Source organism: Zonotrichia albicollis, chromosome 34, assembly GCF_047830755.1.
Source record: "Zonotrichia albicollis isolate bZonAlb1 chromosome 34, bZonAlb1.hap1, whole genome shotgun sequence".
Classification (NCBI taxonomy): domain Eukaryota; kingdom Metazoa; phylum Chordata; class Aves; order Passeriformes; family Passerellidae; genus Zonotrichia; species Zonotrichia albicollis.
In genome coordinates this window covers 4309497-4330520 of record NC_133852.1, presented here as the reverse complement: position 1 = coordinate 4330520, position 21024 = coordinate 4309497, and the positions used below count along the sequence as shown (strand labels likewise).

General features: G+C 46.1%; 1 protein-coding gene across 10 annotated transcripts in view; it reads left to right on the top strand.

Moving 5' to 3' along the window:
• The window catches only part of LOC106630081 (uncharacterized), a 48665-nt gene extending 36944 nt beyond the window's left edge, over positions 1 to 11721 (top strand). For 8 of the 10 annotated variants that reach the window (XM_074531015.1, XM_074531014.1, XM_074531021.1 and 5 more), the window contains 4 exons: positions 97 to 252; positions 1086 to 1205; positions 5642 to 6016; positions 6999 to 11721. In XM_074531015.1, coding sequence (XP_074387116.1) covers positions 97 to 252; positions 1086 to 1205; positions 5642 to 6016; positions 6999 to 7162 — 815 coding nt within the window. In that variant the 3' untranslated portion in view covers positions 7163 to 11721. The remainder of the gene's footprint in view (positions 1 to 96; positions 253 to 1085; positions 1206 to 5641; positions 6017 to 6998) is intronic. The other 2 variants (XM_074531022.1, XM_074531023.1) reach the window with 2 other exon arrangements.
• The last annotated feature ends 9303 nt before the right edge of the window (positions 11722 to 21024 follow it).

The window sequence follows — 21024 nt, the reverse complement described above, 5'->3', positions numbered from 1 at the left end:
CAGACAGAAGTGGCATTATAAAGTCAGGGACTCATAAGGCAGGATATGCAGCGACCACTGCCCACAAGGTAATCAAGGCAAAACCTTTACTTGCAGGGATAGCCATGCCGCGAGAAGAGATAATTCACCGACGAGTCCTGGAATTGGCAGGAGGGGAGAGGATTAATAATACATGGACTGACTCCAGATGTGCAGTTGGCATAGGGCCTGCTCAGGGTGATGTCTGGAACAGAAGATTGCGTGAAGCTCGAGGTAAGTAAATTAAACATGCTGAAGAAATTTTATGTCTATTGGAAACTGTAAATTTAGAGGAACAGGTGGCAGTCATGCACTGTAGAGGTCACCAAAGGGTAAGACTGAACAGGAATTAGGAAACAGATTGGCAGACCATGAGGCTAAATGGGCGGCAGAAGGGGCTCAGACTCAGGCACCGGCTTTGATACCAGGTGGTAAAGCCGTGGGTACAGAAAGAGAGTACCAGGACTCGGGTGGTATGAAGAGGATATGAAGCTGGCGAAGAACTTAGAAGCAAACAAGCATTGAGCTCTGTTCATTACACCTGTCAATCAGACAGAGTAGAAGTTCTCCAGAGTAGAAATCCATTTTGATTTTGGTGTAATGTACATCTTTGAGTCTGTAGTTAAAAAACATAGCTATTTAGCCTGACTTCAAAAACCTAGGCACAGAGGAACTGCTTCAGTGAAGGACAGAGATAGGGGGTGGAGGGGAGACAGAGGATGATAAAGAGAGACAGAGTCTGCTGTGAGAGCAGGTCAACCTGACTTGGGAATTCTTTCTGATAAAGAAGAACTAGCGGCAAATGTCACACGAAATTCGTAAAAATGAATATGTATGAACCTATTCTGAAATTGTATGCATATGTATTTGAGAGGAGGATAAAAAGGGACCTGAAGTCCCCAGAGGTCCGCATGTCTTTTATGGTGAGTAATCTCCACATGCCTCCAGCGCTGTAATAAACACACCGACTTTACAACTTTCACAAAGTTGTGGAGTTTTGTTTATCTCTGCAAGATAAACAAAACTCCTGCGAAGCCAGCCAGGAGGAACCGTCTCTGTCACCACAGGGGCAGAGGGGATAGACGGACCTCCAAGGCACGCCCTGGGATTTTCCTGGCGGAGCTCCACTCATCTCAGCTTGCCTCTTGGAGAGACAGACAAGGACCTGCTGGCATGCGGTGGACATGGTATGTATGGAGGGGGCCCCTGGAGAAAAGAGAGATAGGATGGCTGAATAAGTCACTCAAAGACGTTTGAGTGCTCAGCCTGTGCCTGCAGGCAGCAGCCCGATTGATAGAGCAACTGGGAGACAGGGATTCACTGTCCAATAGTGCAGCCGCTAGCGACCCTGGAGGTGGGTTCAAGTGGACTCACGCGTGTGTGTGTGTGTGTGTGTGTGTGTGTGTGTGTGTGTGTGTGGTGTTCAGACGCTGTATCATTGTATAGTTAATGCATTGTGTGGTTAATGTTAGTGTCTTTGTAATTGTGTTTGATGTACAAAAGAGAGTATATCTACTCTCGGGTGTGGAGGGGTTTCTACCTGCGACTGGAGGGCCCGTGTGAGGCCTGAGGCACTGGCCAGGGCAGGCTGTGGGGGCAGGGAACGCCCAGCAGAAAATCAGAGCAAGTAGTGGAGAAGCGTGGGTGAGGATGTTCATTGAGTAAAGGTAGTGAATTGTGGTGTAGATTGTGCACGTTTTCACCGTGGCTAGATGAACCCAAGGGGTTCCTCTGCCCCGGTGGTTTGGACTCGACCCCTGGGAGTTTGTGAATCCTGTGAATTATTGGATAGATAGAGGAGACTAACAAGTTCATTTAGAGGGGCTTTACCAGACTTCAGCTGGTACTATAGTAAGTCTGGACTGGGAACAACCTGCCGCAGAGGATTTAGAGTTTCCTGTAATAAATGGAATAGCCTGCCTCTGTGGGCAATTCCTGAGAGCCTTTGGCACATCGAGAGATTGGCACCCTGCCAATCTACTATTGCAGTGTGGAGTTTGTGAGAGACACTGGTATTGCTGTTGTAATAAGTGTGAGGGCACATGCCCCGAATGTAAATTAAAGTTTCCTGATCAAGCGGATTCAGAACCTAAGATCTTAAAGCGTGTGTGTGAAATCACATCTGATACCTGCCACCTGGAGTTGGGGTGCATCTTGGCCCACTGAAAAGAAGGCACTAGTAGAGGGGGCTCTGAGAATAAAAAAGATCTAATCCAATATTGCATGCATTGGTGGCCATTATACAGGTTAGAGGACAGAGCGAAGTGGCCTCCCACTGGAACTTTAGATTATAATACCTTACTGCAGTTAATGTTGTTTTTAAGACGGGAAGGTAAATGGGATGAGGTTTCGTATGCTGATATGGTTTTTTTGTTTTAAGAAATCACCAAGAATTGCAAGAGACTGTGGGATCAGACCCCCCTTGGACCCGCTGGTGTTAGCCCTTGAAAATGAAAACAAGGCAGAAAAGGGGCAAATCAAACATTGTTTTTCAGCATGCAGTATGGTACAATGGTGTATGAGATCAGACAAGGTTTATCATTCTGAGGAGCAAGAATGAGATACGTTTGAGTGGATGAAAACTCCTCCTAGGAGGAGGGAGATTGAGGATGAGGATGAAGAGGAAGAGGACTTCCCCAAAAAGGAGGAGGACTCAGGCTGGGAAGGCACATCCACTAGAACCCATCCCCCCTGACAGTCCAGTTGCATCTAGAACTAGGAGACAAGCAGTGTTACAGGCCCCTCTGCAAGAGGCAGTGGGACAAGAAGGAGGGAGATTAATGATTAAAGTGCCATTTACCACTCTTGATTTAGAGGCATGGGAAAGGATTGCTGGGAATTATCGTGTTGATCTGATACTTACTGCCAAACGTCTATGATATGTTATCAAGAAACACAATTCAGATTGGGCTGATATCCAGTTACTACTGGATGCTTTCACTGAAACAGAAAAAACAGCTGATCCTAAAGACAGCCGGCACTTTGGCAGAGGATTACTGCAAGAGCACACAGCTAGATGTAAAAGAATATTTCCCCCTCCAAGACCCAGAATTGTATCCTAATGTGTCGGCAGAGGTAAAGAAATTAGCAGATTATCAAGAGTGGATAGCAACAGGGGTGGAAAGAGCTATTCCAAAACCCATAAATTGGTCTGTCATATATTCTCTTAAGCAGGGGTCTTCTGAGACTCCATCTGAGTTTCTAGAGTGTTTAAGGGATGCTATGCGTTGTCATACATCATTGGATCCAGAGTCTGAGATAGGGATGAATCTACTAGTTAATTCATTTTTGGGACAGTCTGCTGGAGATATTAGATGTAAACTTCAGAAAATTTGGAGACTGGAAGGGAGAAATCTCAGCATCTTGCTAGAGGAGGCCTGGAGGGTATTTAGGAAGAAGGATATAAACAAGGAATGAAAGGTTGGTGGCAGTGGTACAGGAGGAAAGGCAAAGAAAATACAACTAGGGACCACCCAGACAAGGACCACCTTGGCTGGGCAGGAACCAGTGTGCAATCTGCAAAAGAACTGGTCACTGGAAAGATCAATGCCCAGAATGGAGACGAGGTGACTGACAAGTGGCTGCACACATACAAAACAACTGAGGAGGACCAGGGGATTCTGCCCCAGCGGATCCACTGGCTATAACAATGAGGCTGGGGGAGGAAGGGAAAAGGGTGGAATTTTTTGTTAATACTGGGGCCACATATTCAGTTTAAAATAAAGCTTTAGTACCTGTGGAAAAATTATTATGTTGTAGTGCAGGGGGCTACTGGCCAGTCTGAAAGGGCATATCTTTGCAAACCTTTGAGGTATAAATTGGGAAAACAAGGGGGTATTCATAAATTTTTGTACATGACCAGTTCACCAAAGGCACTTTTAGGCAGAGATTTATTGTAGTAGTTATAAGCAACCATTACATTAAAAAATAGAGAGGTTACTCTGGAGGTGAATGATCAAATGTACACAGAGGTATTAAGTTTAATCTTAACAGCTATTGAAGTTGAGGAGGAAATTGATGAAGAGATACTAAGTCAAGTATTTCCCAGAGTATGGGCCTCTGATGTACTAGGTAGGGCGAAAAATTCCTCCCCCATAGCAATAAAATAAAGCTCCAGGAAGAGACACAACCAGTGAGAATTAAGCAGTACCCCCTAAAGAAAGAAGACAGGGAAGGAATCAGCCAAATAATTGAAAATTTTCTGCGGTTAAGATTACTGAAAGAATGCCAATCTGATTTCAATATTCCCATTTTACCCGTTCGGAAATCTGGTGGGTCATACCGGATAGTGCAGGATTTGAGGGCTGTTAATAAAGTAACAGAAAATTTGTATACGGTGATAGCCAATCCGTATACTATTAACTTGTCTAACACCTGAGCTAACCTGGTTTACCATTTTAGACCTAAAAGATGCCTTCTTTTGCCTCCCTATCCACAAAGCCAGCAGAAAATTTTTGCATTCGAATGGGAAAGCCCTAAAAGTGGGTGCAAAACCCAGCTCACGTGGTCCGTGTTGCCTCAAGGTGTCAAAAACTCCCCCACTCTGTTTGGGGGGTGACTTGCAAAAGATCTGGAGTCCTGGGAAGCTCCACAGGAAGAAGGAAGGCTGTTGTAGTATGTGGGTGATCTTCTAGTAGACACTATGAGGAGGGAAGCACGTGTGACCTGGACAGTAAGTCTTTTGAATTTCCTAGGACTCCAAGGATACTAAGTATCAAAGAAAAAGGCACAAGTAGTAAAACAGAAAGTAATCTACCTGGGGCACAAGGTGAGTGCTGGGCAACGGACTTTAGGGCAGGTTCGCAAGGAGGCCATATGCCAAACCCCAAAACTCCAAACAATAAAAGAACTCCGAACCTTCTTAGGCATGGCAGGATGGTGCCGGCTGTGGGTTTATAATTATGGACTGCTCGGCAGACCCCTCTTTAAACTCTTATTGCCAATGGAAACAGAGATCTCCAGTGGACAAAAAAAGCCACACAGGCCTTTCACCAGCTAAAGAGTGCCCTCATGTCAGCTCCAGCTTTGGGACTTCCCGATATAAGTAAACCATTCTTTCTGTTTTCCCATGGAAGACAGGGAATTGTCCTGGGAATATTAGCTTAGGACTTGGGTCCATACCAGAGAGCAGTTGCTTACTTCTCCAAGCAACCAGATGCAACAGCCAAAAGATGGCCAGGTTGCCTCAGAGCTGTAGCAGCAGTTGTGCTGAATATTCAAGAAGCACCTAAGTCTCCCCTAGGACAAAAATGACTGTGCTAGTGTCCCACACAGTGTCTGCAGTACTGGAAGCAATGGGTGGCCACTGGTTTTCACCACAGAGGCTCCTGAAATACTAGGCCATCATGATAGAGCAAGATGATGTAGAGATAGTAGTGACTAATATTGTCAGCCCAGCTTCCTTTCTCAGTGGAAATCAAGGAGAAGCAGTACACCATGATTGCCTGGAGACCATTGAAGCTACCTACCTACTCCAGCCACCCAGACTTAAAGGACACTCCTTTGGAAGATGCAGAGACCTGGTTCACTGACGGGAGTAGCTACATTGCCAATAGAAACCGACATGATAGGTACACAGTGACCACCTGCAGAGAGGTAATCAAATCTGGACCCTTACCAACAGGGACCTCTGCGCAGAAGGCTGAGATAATTGCCCTGGCCCATGCCTTGGAAATGGCAAAAGGAAAGAGAATAAACGTCTACACAGACTCTAGCTATGCATTCGGGGTCGTGCATGCACATGGAGCCGTCTGGAAAGAGAGGGGACTGCTGACCTCACAGGGAAAGAACATCAAACATGCACAAGAGATAATCCAGCTGCTAGAAGCAGTTCAGCTGCCTGAAAAGGTAGCAATTATGTATATTAAGGCACACCAAAGAGTGAGCTCAGAATTGGAAGAAGGAAATGAGCTGGCGGATAGAGAGGCAAAGGAAGCAGTGAAAGGTGAGGTAACTACTGGAGATGCCCTAATTTCAGATGGACAAATTTCCCTTGAAGGTAAGCCAGAATATAATAAGAGAGATAGAAAATTAATTGAAGATCAAAGAGGGACATATAACCAAGAAGGGTGGGCTACCATTGAAGAGAAGCTGGTAATGCCTTCCCATTTATTGTAGTCACTAGTACGGGAAGAACACCAGAAAGCACACTGGGGAATATGTGCCCTATACACCTACTTGATTGAAAGAATTGTTGCCAGGAATTTATATGCCACTATTACTAAAGTGACCCGACAGTGTGATCTCTGCCTACAGACTAACCCCACAAATACCACCAGGCCACAACTCTGTCAGACTGAGAGAGGCCATAGGCCTGGACAGCAGTGGCAAATTGACTTTTCAGAACTCCCAAGGAAAGGGGGGTATTGGTATTTGCTGGTATTTTAGCATTAATTTTCAGTATTAATAAATGTATTACAGATACATTTTCAGGGTGGCCAGAACCATTCCCCACCAGAACTGTAAAAGCTCGAGAGATGACCAGGTTATTATTACAAGGAATAATACCACACTTCTGAGTTCCAGCCACAATATCCTCGGATAGAGGATCACATTTCATTTACAAAATAGTGCAACAGATTAGTAGCCACCTGGGCATAGATTGGGAACTTCACACTCCATACCGCCCCCAATCAAGTGGCCAGGTGGAGAAAATGAATCATTTAATTAAGCAGCAGATTGTAAGACTGGGACAGGAAGTTAATCTACCCTGGCCCCAAGCTCCTCCACTGACACTATTGCAAATTTGAACTAAACCTCGGGCTAAAGAAAAGTTGAGTCCTTTTGAAATACTTTATGGAAGACCATATTGAATACAAAAGGTAATGTCCACCCACATTGGGGAGATAACACTAGCCACCTACATGGTGGCCTTAAACAAACAGCTCAGAGAAATTGAGAAACACAGGGCCGGAACTTGGAGCAGGGAGTTAGATGGGCCAGTACATAACATACAGCCTAGTGATTACGTATATGTTAAGTCTCTTACAGAGAAGACTTCGGAACCACAGTGGGAGAGACCACTGCAAGTACTTCTCACCACCTTCCCCGCAATCAATATCAAGGAGCAGAACGCCTGGATCCATCACTCTCGAGTGAAGAAGGCCCCAGACGCCCCTTGGAGAGTGACACCAGGAGACAATGAACTGAGACTAAAACTTACTTGGGCAAAATGTGTGTATTGCGGCTGGTGGTAGTTCATACTTTCATTTACAGAATTGTTTTGTATATAATTATAACTGAAGTTTTAGAACTAGAGAGTACCTCTGTCCAAAGCAATGCTGAATGGCCTTGGTCCCAGGCTTTTAATCAGTATACTGGATCCATGGAAGAACTTTCTGAGATAAAAGATTTAAACCTATCCACTGTAGTAATCCACGGGAATCAAGTATATGAGGAGCAAGAATGGCAGGAGCAAGAACTGTGGACACTTAAGAGATCAGAGGAGAAGAAATCAAAGTAGGATGCCAGGTGGTCAATGAGATGGCTTATGAGAGACCAGATGCAATTAGTGTCTCAACCTCTCCTGGTGTGTACAAACACCAGGAAGTTTGTGATAGCCTAAGTGAATCAGACTGTTGGTGTAATTTCACCTTGATACAGTCTGTAAAAGTGACTTGCCTTTGGGCTCGTGATGCTATCGGGCTCTCATTTAAATTTAAAATAGACACTGCACTTTTTACAACAATAGGACCTTATACAACCCACTCTAGGACTCAAATAGTTCAGACTCAACCCAAACTTGAACCTGAAGTGTATGAAATAGGTCCCTATGTAGTGAGGAATGTGGGTGAACAACATTCTGTTGTTCAATCCAGAATGGTCTCTCAAACAAGTGGAGTTGATGATCCAAATTAACATCTCAAAAATCCAACCAGCCTGCTCCTCTTTCCTAAGAACATCCTTTGAGGGCTGGACAAAGTGGTTACAAAGACAGGCATATCTCAGGAGCAGGATAAGAAAGGATCTAACTGAGATATTAGGGACAGGATTAGGAGTTTTAAATAGAATTTATTCAGAAATACTGATGAATAAGCTGGCCACTGCAGCAGGTAGCCTAACAAAATTGAAGCAGCCTTTATAGTCATCTCTATTGGCATTAGGAACTAGCCAGTAGCAGGTTTCAAAAGTACTGCCAAAGTAAGAAAAGGCCAGAGACCGAGACCACAAGTTAATAGTAGAAGCACTTAGTACAATTCAAGATAATGTCTTTAGCTTTCAGTTGTATACAAGCAGAGTTATAGATGCAAGCAACAGCAGCTCTGATCATATAGGAAAGGGGTGAAGGTAATTTTCCAGCTGAAATTCAGAAAGTTGTCTAAGATTGCGATTGATTTTGAAAAGAAGTTTCAATCCTGGTGGACTATAGTAAATCTCACCTATGATCCTGCCTCTAATGTGGCCACTGCCTTTGTGCTTACCATACGTAATGCCACTGTTTACGTTATCCACCCCATCATTGCACTGGGATTAAACCATGAAAAAACAGTGCTCTACCCTTCAGAACATAGAGTGTGGGCATGAAAGGCGAATGAAAAGTGGCAGACAGTAAACTTAGAATCATGCATTACTAGAGAACAGCTAAGATTCATTTGTGAAAGCAATAATATTAATGCCCAATATGTGTGTGTAGACACTGAAGTGAGTATTTGCCACTTTGAAGTTCATCCAGTCACTGATCAGAAAACTGTGCTCATATATACTGGTAAAGGTTGCGTGTGCTTGAGAACTGCTTGTGCTGCTGTAAAAATTGATAGCAATGATGTTATTTTATCTAGTAAAAATCATTCTAATCTTTGTATTTGTAATTTTGTTAAGATCATCGGGTGTGATTTTTTGTACTGAGCCCCAGTGACATCCCACCAGTTGATTAAAACCAATTATACAATGTATCACAGACTATCACCAACTCCTATTGAGATAGACCTTACATTAGTAAAAGAACTAAATAAGCACCAAGACCTACTGAGAATCTTGAAAGAAATCCAAGAAAGCAGAAAAAAACCCTTAATTACTGTCCAACATGATACAAAAGAAATAACCAGAATTCTACAAAGAATAAAACAAAATGCAGATCATCACTGGTAGGATGTGATCTTTGGGTGGTCGCCAACAGCAAATGGAATCTTTAATAAGTTGTGTCATCCCATTGTAGTTTTGTTAATATTAGTTAGAATAAGTTTAAGATTATCCATTATATTGCTGTAGTATTCTCTAATTCTAAATTAGCGTGTAGCTGTGTAAACCTCCTTATCAAACGTACTTGGTAAAGCATTGAGACACTTATTGTTGTAGAAGTTTGCATTAAGTAAAAGAATTTACTTATTTTCTAGAAAAGGGGGGAAATGAGACAGAGTAGAAATTCTCCAGAGTAGAAATCCATTTTGATTTTGGTGTAATGTACATATTTGAGTCTGTAGTTAAAAAACATAGCTATTTATCCTGACTTCAAAAACCTAGGCACAGAGGAACTGCTTCAGTGAAGGACAGATATGAAGCAGGTGGGGCGGGAGACAGAGGGTGATAGAGAGAGACAGAAGCTGCTGTGAGAGCAGGTCAACCTGACCTAGGAATTCTTTCTGATAAAGAAGAACTAGCGGCAAATGTCACACGAAATTCGTAAAAATGAATATGTGTGAACCTATTCTGAAATTGTATGCATATGTATTTGAGAGGAGGACAAAAAGGGACCTTAAGTCCCCAGAGGTCCGCATGTCTTTTATGGTGAGTAATCTCCACATGCCTCCAGCGCTGTAATAAACATACCGGCTTTACAACTTTCACAAAGTTGTGGAGCTTTTGGTTATCTCCGCAAAACATTGCCCATATTCAGAGTCACTGCAGATTGGAGGGAGGCCTGGCCTTAGGGAACGAGAAGGTGATCAATTGGTGGCACCATTTTGGGCCTCAGCTTCTCCCAACATCAATAAATTTGGCCAAGCCAGAAGGGCTCATGAGTTTTTTCATCAAACTGTGAAAGTTTTACCCAAACAACTTGGAATATTACTGCAGGATGCTCAGGGAATTGTCACAACCTGTCCACAGGGCCAGGATATGATTGGTGGATTGGGTCCTGGAGTCAACCCCCATGGTTTAGGCCTTTGCTCCTGGGGTGAATTCCTTTTGCTTATCCTTGGCCATGCCCAGAGATCCCTTCTGCAGATGTCTAATTGGTATCCCAGTGAGTGATTTTACTGTGTTTGCAAGGTGGGTAGGAGCTGGAGGAAAACCATACTTGGAAGCAAAGAGATCAAGCGTGGAGAATCACTGGTGTAACATCACCAGAGGTGGTAAAAAATTTGACATATGCAAAAGGCTGGGAATTAAGGCAAACGGTGAAGGCTTCCGAGCAGGTGTGATGACACAATCCCTGAATGAAACTGGACTAGAACCCCAAGAACTAGACCTGTTAGGATCAGTTCCTGGGAATTATGGCTTGTTTTAAACTACTTTCTGGACCCAAAAACAACTAAGCAATGTTCTAGTCCCACATCCCAAGAATAATAGTGTCATTCTTAATCCCAATTCTCCATGGTATCAGAATGTGACCAAGTATTGCCACAATTGGATTTATCCTGGCAGTGCTGGTGCAAATGAGACTGTAAAAAGGCTTCCACCAGGTGTCTGTTTAATCTGTGGGGATAGGCCCTGGCCTGCAATTCCAAGTAATCCCTTTGGTGGACCTTGTTACCCAGGAAAACTAACCATGTTTGCCCCTAGCATGTGAGAAATGCTGAATCAGACTATCTGGAGAGCAGGACACAGCACAAGAACTGAAAGAGCAATCCCAGTCTTAGGATCTAATTGTAATGATTATGTGGATCTTTGGGGTGCTCCAGCACGAATCACAGCAACATTCCTTGCTCCAGGTGCTGTGACTGCTCAGGCTTTGACTCCACTGAATAAGTTGGGATGCTGGACAGCTGAACAACTGAACACAACTTCAACTGTTCTAAATCAAATGCTCACTGATGTAGATAGTATTAGTCATGGCACACTGCAAAATATAGCTGCTATAGATTTGTTGTTTTTAGGACATGGGCATGGGTGTGAGGAGTTGGAAGGGATGTGTTGTATGAACCTCTCTGACCATTCTGCATCCATTCACAGGAAACTCAAAAAACTACAAGATAACGTGAAGAAATTGACTGTGAATGAATGACTGGGGGTTGGATGAATGTTTTAAGGAATGGGGAATAACTGGATGGTTGAAAGGTATTGTAAAGGAAATTTTGTTAATATTAGTAGTCATTATTTTATTGCTTTGTGTTATTCCATCATAATTAAGTTCATGACCCTTAGAAGAGAACACAGTAAAGAGAGTCTGGCTGCTGCAAGAAGAAGAAGGGGGAATTGTAGCAGTGTATGTGAACAACTCAGGCCTCAGTGTGCACCAGCCATACCATCTGTAACTGTTCTTAACAGAATTGTCTCAGGGCACTGTGGAATTCATCAAGGTTACTGAGACATAAACTGTGCTAAAATAAGAAAAAAGAAGCTGAGAAAGGGCACACCAGGATGGCAGGAACTGGATAACAGAGGACTGTGAAACACCTGCACGGTAACCAATCACAGACATTGAGAAATGGAGACAGAGAATGAGGGAATGAGACAAAGGCACCAATCAAGAAGTGTGATCTTAGTAGTTTGTAGAATCTGGAAAAGTGTGTGTAATGTAAACAATAAAGAGCTTCTGCTTGGTCACATTGGTCAGTTATTCAGGAGTCCTGGTTTACCCACAACAAGGGGTACTGGAATCATACTGGGAGAGGCTGGAACCATCCTAGGGGTGAATGGTAATACCTGGGACCATGCTGGGATCATAGTGGGATCATACTGGGAGTGATTGGGATCATACTGGGAGTGATTGGGATCATACTGGGATTGTATTGAATGTAACTGAAAGTTACTGGGATCATACTGGGTGTGACTGGGAGACACAGGGCCCATGCTGGGAGTGACCTGGACACCTCTGGGGGGAGGGAACTGGGGCAACTGGCCCAGCTGGGGCTCAGGGTTGTTCTCCCCCTGGGCTGCCCCAGGTCCTGCTGCCAGCTCTGACCCCACAGAGCTGAGGGACAGGGACAGGGACAGGGTACAGCTGAGGTACAGAGGACGGGGAACAGCTAAGGGACAGAGAACAGGTGAGGCACAGAGGACAGGGCACAAGTACAGGGGATAGCTGGGGGACAGGGCACAGGGACAGGGAACACAGCCTGGCCGAGGGAGACTGAGCTCCAACACTTTGGGCTGTTCCCTTGGGCTCCCAGCACAGACCCAGGGGCAGAATTCCCTCCAGGACTTGTTGTTTGCTTTGAGCTTTGCTCTGGAACATTCCCCAGGAGCCCCTGCAGCAGCTGCAGCCCCACCGGGTGCCCAGGGCCACCAAAGCTGCTCCGGCAGTGCCCTCCTGGCTATCCCAATATCCCAGTTCTGGCTATCCCAATATCCCAGCCCTGGCTATCCTAATATCCCAGTTCTGGCTATCCCAATATCCCAGCCCTGGCTATCTCAATATCCCAGTTCTGGCTATCCCAATATCCCAGCTCAGCTCCCCCCACCATCGCCGTTCTCTGCAGCTCCATCCAGCCCTGCTCACTGCCCCAGTGCTCCCAGGGGGTCCTGTCCCCATCCCCCACAATCCAGGACTGGGGGACCCCCGGGCTGGGCTCCGACAGTGCCACTTCCAGGCACTGCAGGGAGTGCAAAACTGGGGGGACACAGAGATCTGGGGGAGCTGCGGGGCTGAAAGTGAGAGTTTGGGGATTGAGGGGGGTCAACAGGCCAAGGAAAGGGGGGGCTTGAAGGGCTGGCAGAGCTGGGAAGGAGGTTCAGGGGCTCAGAGCCAAGGAAAGAGGGTGCAGGCACTAGGAGAGCTGGGATGGGGTGTCCAGGGAATCCTGTACCCAGGAAAAGGGGTGCCAGGAGTCCTCAGTGGGGAAAAAGGAGGGGCTGGGGGCTGGGAAGTGGGCTGCGAGGGCTTCGGGACCGGGGTAGGAGGAGGAGAAAAGATGACAAGGTGCAGCAGCAGTAAGAAGCAGCTGGAGAAGGGAGACAAAAGAAATCTCGTGGCCCTGGCACTCCCTGGAGTCTCTGCAGCCCCAGGAGCATCGCCCCCCATCCCGCAGTGCCTGGTCAGGGGGGGCTCGGCCCAAATCTGGCGGGGGGTGCGTGGGTTTGGGTTTTTTGGGGGGGGATGGGGGGGATGTTTGGAGCTGGCAGGGCTCTAAAGTCGAGCCGCAGATGGCCCTCGGGGGGACATCAGGGGTTCCCGGGAAGTGTTTTTGGAGGGTCCCAGGGCCAGAAGTGGCTGCTTCCAGTTTCCTCAGCACTCCCAGTAGGAGCCTGGTCACTTCCCCCTCACTCCCTGCAGGATCCCTGTTGCTCTCAGTATGATCCCAGTCCCTCCCAGTCATTCCCTATGCTGATGCAATTGGCTCCCAGCACTGTTCCAGTTAATCCCAGTTCCTGCAACTTTCATCCAGTGTATTCCCAGTTCCCCCAGTTCTCCCCTAGAATAGTCCTACCCACTCCCAGTATGATCCCAGTCTCTCCCAGCGGGGCCCCAGTCACTCCCACTTGCCCCCAGCGTGTTCCCAGTTCCCCCAGCACATTCCCTGTCCCTCCCAGTGTGGTCACAGTCACCATCCCTATGATCTCAGACACTCCCAATATATCCCAGTTGCCCTGAACATTCTGGCAGTCATTGCCAGGCACTCCCAGTTACCTCAGCATGGTTCACTTGCTCCCAGTTTTATCCCAGTTGCTCTATGTCCCCAGTTGGGTCCCAGCATGGGCCCTTTAGCTCCCAGTAACCGCCAGTCAGGGTCCAGTATAATCACACCCAGTATAATCCCAGTATGATTGTAACCACTCCCAGTATGATCCCAGTCACTTGCAGTCTAATCCCAGTTGCTCTCAGACAATCCCAGTACAATTCCAGTGCCTCCAGTGTGACCTCAGTTGCTCCCTGTCTCTCTCAATTTATCCCAGTTGCTTCTAGCGAGTTCCCTGTCACTCCCGCTTCCTCCCAGTTGCTTTCAGCACCATTCCAGTTTCTCCCAGTGAATCCAAGCATGATTCCAGTCACCCTCAGAGTGATCCCAGTTGTTCCCAGCATGGGCCCAGCTGTTCCCAGTGTGCTTCCATCACTCCCCTATGGTTACAGACACTCCCAATATGGTCCCAGTGGAACCAGTTACCTCTGCTCTAGTCCCAGTCACTCCCCAGATTATCCCAGTCCCTCCCAGTATGATCCCACTCACTCTCAGTTGCCCCAGCATGGTCCCAGTTCTCCCCAGTATGGTCCCAGTTGTTCCCAGTGTGATTCCAGTCCCCCCAGTATGGTTACAGACAATCCCAGTATATCCCAGTTGCCCCTAGCATGTCTGTAGTAATTTCCAGACACTGCCAGTGGCCTCAGTAAGATGTTAGTTCTCCCAGTATGATTCCCCAGTCATGCCCAGTATATCCCAGTTGCCTCCAGCATGCATCCAGTTCTTCCCAGTTCCTCCAGTTTGCTTGCAGCATCATCCCAGTTTGCCTCAGTTGCTCCCAGTAGCCCAAAGTGTGATCCCAGTCGCTCCCTTTCAACCCCAATATGATCCCAGTAAGCTCCAGTCTGATCCCAGTCACAAGCCAGCCCTCCCAGTGTAGTCCCAGTATAATCCCAGTTGCTTCCAATGTCTCCCAGTATGGTCCCAGCTGTGTCCAGCGTGGTTCCAGTTGCTTCCTAGATCAGCCCCAGTATGTTCCCAGTCAGTCCCAGTATGATGCCATTTGCTCCCAGTCAGGCCCAGTATGGGGGATGATGTGCAGGGTGTGTTCCCAGTTGCTCTCAGACACTCCCAATATTGTTGGAAAAGAAATGAAATTTAGCAAAATGTTTTATTATAGTTTAGTTATGAGTTTTGTGTGAATTGGTTTGTTAAAAATAGTTTTGTAGCTGTTGATATTATGTGTTGAGTTCTGTGTAACCTTGCCAGGTAGCCTTAGGAACTTAATAAACATTAAACCAGGATAGGAGAGTAAGAAGACTAACCGGTTTGGGGGGGGGGGGGATAGCATACAATAGGACAAGCAAAAGATTTATGATTTTGCCTGTGAACTAGGGAATGTATTACAAGGGTCCGTCGTTTGGCAAAGGGCCACTGTTTCTTGGAGACTTTGTTATGAATTGCATGTATATAAAAGGAAAACACCCTTGTGTGATTTTTGGGGCTCTGATTTTGGGACGTTAGTCCGCAGGCCCCCGAGCCCTTCAATAAAGCGCCGCACAAAACTTATCCGAGGTTTGTGTCCTTTATCAATCGGGCAACAGTATTAGTCCAGTCCCTCCCAGTATGATCCAAAGATGAGCCCAGTGTATTCCCAGTCCCTGCCAGTAAGAACCAGTTGTGCTCCACATGGTTCCAGTTGCTCTCTTTCACCCTCACTTTCCTTCCAGTCACCCCCAGTATGTCCCAGTGTACCACAGTTCCCTCCAGCATCTTTCCAGGTCCTTCCAGTATGATCCCATTTAGTCCGAACCATTCCCAGTCAGCCTCAGTGTAGTGGCACTCACTGCCAGCATGATCCCAGTTCATCCCAGTATAAGTGCTGCAGTTTCCAATCACACCCAGTGTGCACCCAGACACTCTGAGTTCCTCCCAGTTGCTCCTAGCATGATCCCAGTTACTCACAGCTGCTCCCAGTCAACCTCAGCATAATCCCAGTCAATACCAGTATATCCCATTTGTCCCTAACATGGTCTCGATTGCCCCCCACAGGCTCCTACTCACTCCCAGTATGATCCCAGTATGATCCCAGTGTCTGTTAGTGTGACCACAGTCTGCCCTGGTATGGCAGTATGATCCCAGTATGATATCAGTACAAACCCAGTCATTCCCAGTGTGATCCCAGTCCAGCCCAGTCCTCGGCAGTGCTGCCACTGCTGGGATCCCCCAGCCCTGTGTGCGTTCCCCCCTGGCGGATGTGCTGAGAGGAGCCCCAAGGGCTGGCAGTGGCCAGGCAGGGTCCCCAGCAAGGCCCAGTTTAGATGTGCAGCCCCCAGTTTGCCCAGTTTGCCTCTCCTTTGGCCGGGGCTGGGTTCCCTCTGCCCGCAGCAGCTGGGAGCAGCCGAGAGCCCCACGCTGCCCATCCCAACCTGTCCCAGCCTCATCCCCGCTCCTGCCACGGACTGCGAGGGCTGCGGGAATAGGGCACCGAGGGTGGGGCTGCTGCTGGAGGAGGAGGAGGGAGGGAGGGAAGGGCAGGGATGAAGGGGGAGGAGGAGGAGGAGAAGGAATGGAAGGGGCGGGATTGTTTTGCGGAGAAAAGAAGAAACCTCACAACCTTTATAAAACTTTATAAAAGTTGTAATGCTCGGTATGTTTATTTACGGCGCTGGACACATACGGAGAAAATTCTCCTCAAAAGGCATGCGTACCCCTCAAGATCTCAGGTCTTCTTTTATCCCCCTCCCAAATGCATATGCCTAGTTTCACAATAGGCTCATACATATTCATTCTGCATGACATTTATCACCAGTTCTTCTTTATCAAAGGAATTCCTAGGTCGGGGGCAAATTGACCTCGTGGTCAATTTTTCTGTTTTTCTTTCTCTGTCTCCTTGCTGTCTCGGCATGCGTGTTTTTCCTTCAGCTTTGGCCTCACAGACTTTTCACCTCTCCTAGACACTTCACCTAATTCAGAATGGACCTCTACTCTGTCTCATTCCCCCCTTTCCTAGGAAATAAGTAAATTCTTTTACTTAATGAAAACCCTCACGACAATAAGTGTCTTTTAATGCTCCACCATGTACGTTTGATAAAGAGGTTAATACAGCTATTTACTGTAGTATTCTCCAGTCCCAAATTAACAATATAGTAGATAATCCTAAGCTTATCCCAACTAATATTAGTAAAACTACAATGGGGTGGCACAACTTATTAAAGATTCCATTTGCAGCTGGTGACCACCTGAGACAGAGTAGAAATCCATTCTGAATTAGGCAAAGTGTCTGGCAGCAGTGAAGTCTGTGAGGCCAAAGCTGAAGGAAAAACTCGCATGCCGAGACAGCAAGGAGACAGAGAAAGAAAAACAGAAAAGACCACGAGGTCAATTTGCCCCCGACCTAGAAATTCCTTTGATAAAGAAGAACTGGCGATAAATGTCACGCGGAATGAATATGTATGAACCTATTGTGAAACTGTATGCATATGCATTTGGAAGGAGAATAAAAGGAGGCCTGAAATCATCAGGGGTACGCATGCCTTTTGAGGAGAATTTTCTCCGTATGTGTCCGGCGAGGTAAATAAACATACCGAGCTTTACAACTTTTATAAAGTTGTGAGGTTTCTTCTTTTCTCCGCAAAACATTATGGAGAGCCAAGCCAGGAGTTCTCTGTCCCCGCAGGGGCAGGGGGAATAGACGGACCTCCAAGGCGCCCTAGGATTTCTTTCCTGGTGGGGCTCCGCTTGTCTTAACTTACCACCTGCGAGGACAGACAACAACCTGCTGGCCTGCGAAGGAAGATACGGTATGTACTGAGGGGCCCCTGGGGGAGGGAAAGGAGAGCAAGGGAGTAAACCACCCTGAGAAGTCTGGGTTCAGCAGATAGAGCAGCTGTATTAGAGATAGGGTTCTTTGTTCTGATAGAGTGGAACCGCTACTGGCTCTGGGGTGAGCTGGGTGAACCCGTGTATGTGTGTATTGGGGGTTCATTGTTCTGATAGAGCAGAACTGGTGAGCCCATGTGTGTTTTGTTTGTGTGTGTGTGTGTGATGTCCGGACACTGTGTTGCTGTATGATTAATGTGTCTGGTCAGTGCCCTGTGTTTGTGATCTTGCAAGTGATAAGTGTATGGTATATAAAAGAGAGCAAGTGCCCTACAGTGCAGGGGATTCCGTACTACCTGTGTTTGAAGCAGCCAAGTGAGGCCAGAGGTGCTGGCTGCAGCAGGCTGTGGGGGCAGGGAGAGAAGTGCCCCGCGGAGAAGCGAGTGGAGGAATGTCAGTGATGGTATTTATTGTGTTTAAATGTAGTGATTTGTGTAGATTTGGTACATTTTAACCGTGAGTATGAGCTCAGAGAGTTCCTTTGCCTTGGATGTTTGGACTTGATCTCTAGACTGTGTGCTGTTATTTTGATTGTGTCCAGGAAAATTGATGAGTAAACGTTGAATTATGGTATGCTGTGTTGTGTTGAAAAAAGTGAGCACTTTGAGAAATATGCCCTTTCCCAGTGATTTTGTGTGGTGATTTTCTTCTGCTGCATTGTGGTAATTTGATTCTCAGATTGTATAGTAGCGTTTGTGGAGGTTTTAAGATTTTGTTGCAACAAGAGTAGCATTTTACATAGGAGAGCTATAGTACGGTGATTTATGCTTAACTACGGTAAAGAGAGTTAAGGAATTCCAAGAATTCTCCCCCTCACAGCAATTCAAGCCTTGGCTCTAGTGAATTTTAGGTAAAGGGGGGGGGGTGGTGCGTGTGTCTGTGTTTGCGGGCACATCAGAGTTTCGGCTGCGACTAGCACAGCCTTTTGCAAAGCATTAAAACAAGTGTAAGTAGACACAGTGCTTAATTAGATTGTGCAAGAAGAGAACTAGAAAAGACTGATATTTTGTAAACCAGAGTTTATATGGAAGAGATGAATGAGATTAATTAGTTAATGAGACTTATGAGATTTATGAGACTTCAGCTGGCACTGCAGTAAGTCTGGACTGGAGACATTCTGCTGTAGGAATTTAAAGTTCTCTCTAACAAACAGAATAGCCTGCCTTTGTGGGCAATTTCAGGGAGTCTTTGGTACATCAAGAGGCTAGCATGCTGTGTGAGGTGAAAGTAGCTGTGCCCTGGGCATAGGGACAGCTCTGGCTGCCCCGTCTCCCCAGGGAACACGGGAATGGCCTGTGGGCAAAAGCTGGATGTGCAGGTATTATTGCAGTGCGGTGTTTATGAGAAACACTGGTACTGCTGTTTTGCTGTTCTAATAAATGTCAGGGCGCATGCCCCGAGTGTAAATTAGAGGTTTCTGTTCAAGCGGATTCAGAACCTAAGGTCTTAGATCTTGTGTGTGGGAATCACATCTGATACCTGCCACCTGGAGCTCTGTGTGTGTAGGAGGAAAACTGAGAAACTACTGTGAAGGTCTGTAAAAAGGTTTGAGTGGAAGCGAGATAGGGCAAGAAGAAATAAATAATGAGAACTGACCAGAGCAAACAGCTTCCTAAATTAGCCCCTTTTGGGAAGGGCTCACTGGGAGGAGGTTGCCAGTAAGAGCAGCTCAGAAAATAAAAGGATTTATAATACTTCATTGCTGTTAGTACTGTTTTATAATAGGAAGATAAATGGGATAGTTTTTGTATGCTGAAATGTCTTTTTGTTTTGAGAAATCACCCAGAATGGCAAAGAGACTGTGAGATCAGACCGCCCTCTGGTCTTGGCCCTTGAAAAGGAGAACAAGGCAAAGAGAAAGCAAATCAAATGTTTTGTTCAGCATACAGCATAAGATAGCAATGTATGAAGTCAAACAAAGATTATCATGCTGAAATGCAAAGCAATCACAGCTCGCAAAATGAGTACATATGATTTGCTAAAGGCTCCTCCCAAGGTAAGGGAGGAAGGGTAAAGATGACTTCCCCAAAAGGGAAGAATTTTTGTCGGCACAAGGGTCATATATTCAGTTTTAAATAAAGCTGTAGTACCTGTGGAGAATGTTGATGTTGTAGTGTGGGGAACAACTGAACAACTGGGCAGTCTGAGAAGGCATACTTTTGCAAAACTTTAAAGTAACATGTGTACTATGTGTACCTAAAAGCTTTTGTACAATTTGCTCAATTTGCTAAACATTCTCAAATGAGAAAGGTTACTCTGGAGGCAAATAATATAAAGATGGTAGACTTAATATTAACAGACACTGAAATTAAGAAAGACATTATTAAGGAGATATTAGAATAAGTAAATAAGTGTTTTCAAGGGTATGGGCCTCTGCTGTACCTGGGAGAGTGAAAGATGCTCCCCCATGGTAATCAAGCTTAATGAAAGAACACAGCCAGTGAGAACTGAGTAGTACCCTCAAAAGGAAGATAAGGAAGGAATCAGCCCAATAACTGATAGTACTGGATTAAGGGCTGTCGATAAGATAACACAGAATTTATACCCTGTAGTAGCAAATCCATAGACTTTACCAACTTCTTTCGCACCTGAGCTAACCGGGTTCACTGTTTTAGGCCTAAGAGATGCCTTCTTTTGCCTCCCTATCCACGAAGCCAGCCAGAAAATTTTTGCATTCAAACATAAGCTCACATAGTCCATGTGTCTGAAGGCTTCAAAATTCCCCGCTCCGATTGGAGAACAGCTTGCAAAGACCCAGAGTCCCGGGAAGCTCCACAAGAGGAAAGGAGGCTGTTGTAGTACGTGGATGATCTTCTAGTAGCCACTCAGACAAGGGAAGCAAGAGAAGCCTGGACGGTAAGCCTTTTGAATTTCCTAGGGCTCCAAGGACGCAGAGTCTCAAAGAAAAAGGCACAGGTAGTGAAACAGAAGGTAATCTACCTGGGGTAAGAAGTGAGTACTGAGCAGCAGACTTTAAGGCAGGGAAGCCCTATGCCAAACCCTGAAACCTCAGACAACGAAAGAACTCCAAACCTTCTTAGGCATGGCAGAGTAGTGCCAGCTGTGGGCTTATAATTATGGACTGCTCGGCAGACTCCTCTATGCTCTTATTGCCAATGGAAACAGAGAACTCCAGTGGACAAAAGATGCCACACGGGCCTTTCACCAGCTAGAGAGTCCCCTCATGTCGGCTCCAGCTTTGAAACTTCCAGATGTAAGTAAAGCATTCTTTCTATTTTTTCCATGCAAGGAATTGCCCTGGGAATATTGGCTCAAGACTTGGGTCCATACCGGAGGGCAGTTGCTTACTTCTCTAAGCAACTAGATGCAACAGCCAAAGGATGGCCAGGTTGCCTCAGAGCTGTAGCAGCAGTTGTGCTGAATATTCAAGAGGCACACAAGTTTACCC